General features: G+C 45.8%; 1 protein-coding gene across 1 annotated transcript; it reads right to left on the reverse strand.

Moving 5' to 3' along the window:
- Positions 1-1,450: 1,450 nt before the first annotated feature.
- LOC105043527 (RING-H2 finger protein ATL79) lies at positions 1,451-2,211 on the reverse strand. Its single transcript, XM_010921109.4, has one exon. It carries the CDS (start codon positions 2,091-2,093, stop codon positions 1,611-1,613), a length of 483 nt encoding a protein of 160 aa, XP_010919411.3. The 5' UTR covers positions 2,094-2,211; the 3' UTR covers positions 1,451-1,610.
- Positions 2,212-4,615: the final 2,404 nt, after the last annotated feature.

Below are 4,615 nucleotides of genomic sequence, written 5' to 3' on the forward strand. Positions count from 1 at the left end.
ACCCGTCGACGAAGCTTGGGAGTGTGGTGGAGGCTCGGCTGCCTGGGAGGTTTGAAGAGACGTTGCCAGATGTCGAAAGTCAGTTGGATCTTCGGAGGGTCACTCTCGTCACGAACTTCGGCTGAGAGGTATTTTATATCCAACAAAAATTATTTTCTTCTATAATTATTTTTTTATACAAATATTTCTTAAAAATTATCAGATTATCCCGTAATCTAATATACCCCAACCATATAGATCCCAAGTCTTTTTATTATTTGCATTACCCTGGCACTCTAGGGAGCATAATGGCTCCATGATTTTCTTATTAGAGACAACTCCAGTACTTGGATTTGTGTAGTTACTATGACCCTTAGGATTGTTTGGTTGGAATTAATCTAAAATAAAAGAATAAATTAAATATTCGATCATCATGTTTGGCATGAAAAGAGGAAAAGAAATATGACAAAATAAATAATAGGTCCCACACTTATTTTATTGAGAAAGAATAGGGTCCTTCTCAACTCATAATTCTCAAGATACCAGAATTCACCTTGTTAGTTATATAGATGCGTAAGTTGAAGAACGAACTCATCAGATTGCTTCATTCAACAAGTTCAAGTTTGTTCTGTACCAAAAAATATAACAAGTTTGTTGATGGTGTTACCTCCTCACATGGATTTCGCCATGATGTTCAAAGATAAAAAGGACTAAGCTAGCGTGTTCCAGAACGTTTATCAACCAAAGACTCATTAGCTATCATTCATAATAAAAACTCTGAAAATGTACACAGACGAGTACGTAGCACTCATGCACATTCTCTGGTCCGAGCCTCCGGACTCAACCAAGCTCCCTGGCAAAATTGACGAGCATCAAATGCCGTGCGCGAATTTGACGGTGCAGCGTGAGAGGGCCATCCCCTGGCTGCAAAGCGTGGCATGCAGCGGACACCGCGTCCTGCTGAAATCATGTACCCCGCGCTGGCGGACGGGTGGATTCCCCGTGCCCGGTGGCACCCGCTCCGCCAGCCATCCACCGTTCAAAGGAGATGTCAAGCCCCACGGTTCTTGAGTCACCGAACCCCTCCCTCCGCGGGATCTTGAAGGTATGTGGCCCACCTGACACTGCCTCCTCCCCACCACCTGCCTCTGTCTCCACGTACTGACACGCTTCCGGAAACAACTCGCGTCACCTGACCTCTCCCCTCCCAAACCACCTTCACGCTCACCCGAAGCCCAAAGCTTCCCAGACTTCCAAATCACACCCACCCGGAAACGCCACTATAATTAAATTTTAGAAGGCCTGGTGGCGCAAAACTAGCTCCTAAAAATATCAGCAAAGTAATTATTGGCCAAAATCTTACCCAAAAAAATTAATTAGACAAAAAACAGGAAACAACGTACTTTTCCTCGAAGAAGAAACTATATTGCACTTTTTTTTTAATATATAAAAGTGGCACGCTTTACCTCCAGAACAGAACAACCTTCACTCGGGCAATAAAAGTTAATAAAGAGTTCTAGAGGAATTAGTAGGAAAAGAAAAGGAAAAAAAAAAAAAAGCCGCTCCGCTCAGTCTTATACATGGCGGTTCCTCTCGACATGCGCGGTTTCTTGGACTCGTTTCCCAGGATCTCAAGGCTCCTCCGGGAGCTCGCCGGCGGCGACGGTGGCGCGGCAAGTGGGGCAGGAGGGACGGGAGGCGAGCCAGGCCTGGACGCACTTGACGTGGAAGCCGTGGTTGCAGGCTGGCAGCACTCGGACGCGCTCCCCCTCCGCGAACTCCGCCAAACAGATGGCGCACTCCGCCTCCGCCCCGGCCAGCCTCGTCCCCGCCGTGTATACCAGCGACGGCAGCACCTCCGCCAGCTTCGCCGCCGCGTTTCCGAACTTCCCCTTCTCGTCCGCCAGCGTTTCGTGGTGCTCGTTTTGGCGACGGCCGCGACGGTAGCGGCTGAGGAGGCAGCGGGCGGCGGCATGGAGGGAGAAGGCCAGGATGGTGGCGCAGACGAGGACTACGACGATGGTGGCCATGTTGGTGTCGAAGTCCTTGGCGCTCGAGTACGGGGCCCACTTGTTGGATGGAGGAGGAGGGGAGTGGAGAACGGGAGACGTCATGGTGTTTGAGTTGGTCGCTTGGTGGTGTGGAGAGAGATTTTGGGTGTTTGATGGTTTTATGAGTGGAGCAGCAGAGGGGGTTGGCTTGATGGATGGATAGAGAGATAGATATAGTGGGAGAAAAAAATCTACCAGGTTGTTTTGCTTTGTCATCTTATATTACGTACAAGACTAAAAAGCGGTAGCAAGCTTTTTTCAGAGGGTTAAGCAATGGAAATGAAATGTTAAAGAGGTGGAGATGGGCAGGTCTGAAATTGATCACTGGAATCCGTGATTGTGATTGCTGGATGACGAAGCTCTTGAGACACCATTGTGGCATGGTGCCATATACCATTTCTAATGATCCAAGGCTTAAAACGGGCTCCACCTGCCAGGGCTACTCTCGTCCGCTGCCAATTAATAGGAAAACATTACAACAGTAAATGTGACTTTGAATTCTCAAGAGCATCACTCTGTCGCAAGCGTCACTTCTGTTGCAAGACATATGATCATCCATGTGCCCGAATCCAAATTCTAATCATCCTGCCAAGAAAAATCCAAATTCCAATTAGACCGTCCAATTTCACGCTGAGGCTTGTTGCTCTTAACATTTCTTGTTGAGAGAAATGCATCAGTATTGCTGGAGCCCAAGAGCCTTACCTACAGGCATCCAATTCTCACAAGTATCAGATGTCATGAAGATGTGGGCACTTCTACATTATTTGTCTAGATGTCGAGGATATTCTATGCACATATAAGCCAACTGTTGGATTACAGTTTCCCTAGACTAGCCGTAAGTTGTTTCTGGAGTTGAATTATTGCTATCCTAAACATTAAAGTGATTAGGCTGGATCCTTTTTCTTGTAGTGGTGATAGAAAATGCAAAGCCATTAAAACGACAACAATGCGATTCCCTTGGAACAAACATTAATTTGAAGTTGGTTGGCCTGCAAGTCTCAATACCAACTTCAACTTTACTAGCAGAAGGCACAAGCAGGACCCATCTAAGCTATAGGGTCAGTTTGCGAGCGGAGGCCACCACAAAATCCTCGTGACATGCAGGGCTACCTGCAGATCAAAGTTACGATCTCACTTACTTTGCTCACGAAAGAAAAGCCTGCAATCACTGCCAAATTCAAATCAACCAAGGAAAAATGGAGAAATGAGTACTACCATATAGAAGCCAAAATCGATTGCTGACCGACTGGGCACCGAGGGCAGCAGGGCTCGGAAAGGTTCAAAAAATTTTAAAAGGAGATGGCAAACCTTATCTCGTGCTAGCTTTTGTTGTTGCATGCGCACATGGGAAGTGGGAGGACCATGGCTGCCCGTTTTAAGGCTTACGTACGATGCGTGGGTGCTACTTTGTTGCTTTGCTATTTATAATGGGGGCTCCCCTTCAAGGCTCTAATAATTCCGAGTCATGGGAAGGGAGCTTTTACGCGCGCAGAGGTCACCTCACGGATAGGCCAAAGCTTGGGAAGCCAGTGGCAGAAGGATTGCCCCAAAAAACCGTTTCGAGGATTTCAGCCGACCTCCTGGGCCATGGAACATTGAGCTAGAAAAGGTCTGGAGGTGGGAAGCGTGGATGGTGCGCGCACCGTACACGTTTTTGGCTGCATCGTCGCGGTTGGGATCAAGGACACCCACATTTGATCATCTTGCCGGGACCGACTCTTGACGCAAACTACTTAAGCAATTTCTGCATTAAAAAAAAAAAAAAAGAAATGCTTTGGGACCTTTTAGTTGCACAGGAAATATATCAATTATCAATGGACCATGTAATGGTAGTTCAGCAACTCGAGATCCAACCATTCTATACATATTGTGTTATGTGCCATGTGCTAAAGAAACTTCTCGTATGGATGACATGGATGCCCAAACATTAGTTTTCAAGTAATTATTTGACAAACATGGTATTTTAATGAATGCCTTTTAAATGTTGTTAAAGAAGCGAATTCAGGTTACACTCTTGTGATTTGAGATATATACTGCATGCTGGGAGATGCGGAATTATATTTGAATCTATAAAATATGTATGTCAAGATGGGATTAGTAATATTTATGTCTAAATATAATTCATCATGCTTATTGCCTAGCACAGCCTTCACTTATGGGAAAAGTGCTTCTCTCTCTTGTTTTTTTTTTTTTCCCCCAAAGAATAATCGATGGGAGGGCCACATTTCCAACTCCTGGGAAGGGCAATGCCAGCTGGTAGACCGAGGACCAATTGGAGAGAAGTAATAGTAGTTTTAATATGCTTCCTTCTGTTTTGGGAAGGTGCCTTGGCTTTTTATACTTTTTTTGCCTTTGCCTTCCCCTTCTTAAGATTAATATGGTATCCCCCATCACCTCCGAGATGGGGTGTGTGTGTTGGGGGTTTGGTAAAATGATGTTGCACCTGCACATTGGGAAGAGGATGCCACGCTGCAATGAAAGTTTTCCTCCATCTCTGTAACACTTGAACGATGGAAGTTTACTTTCGGTCAAGCACTTCAATCCCAAGTATTCCCAAAGTTCAGTTTATATGGACCGGACCGTCC

This window comes from Elaeis guineensis, chromosome 4 (genome assembly GCF_000442705.2).
Source record: "Elaeis guineensis isolate ETL-2024a chromosome 4, EG11, whole genome shotgun sequence".
Taxonomy (NCBI): Eukaryota; Viridiplantae; Streptophyta; class Magnoliopsida; order Arecales; family Arecaceae; genus Elaeis; species Elaeis guineensis.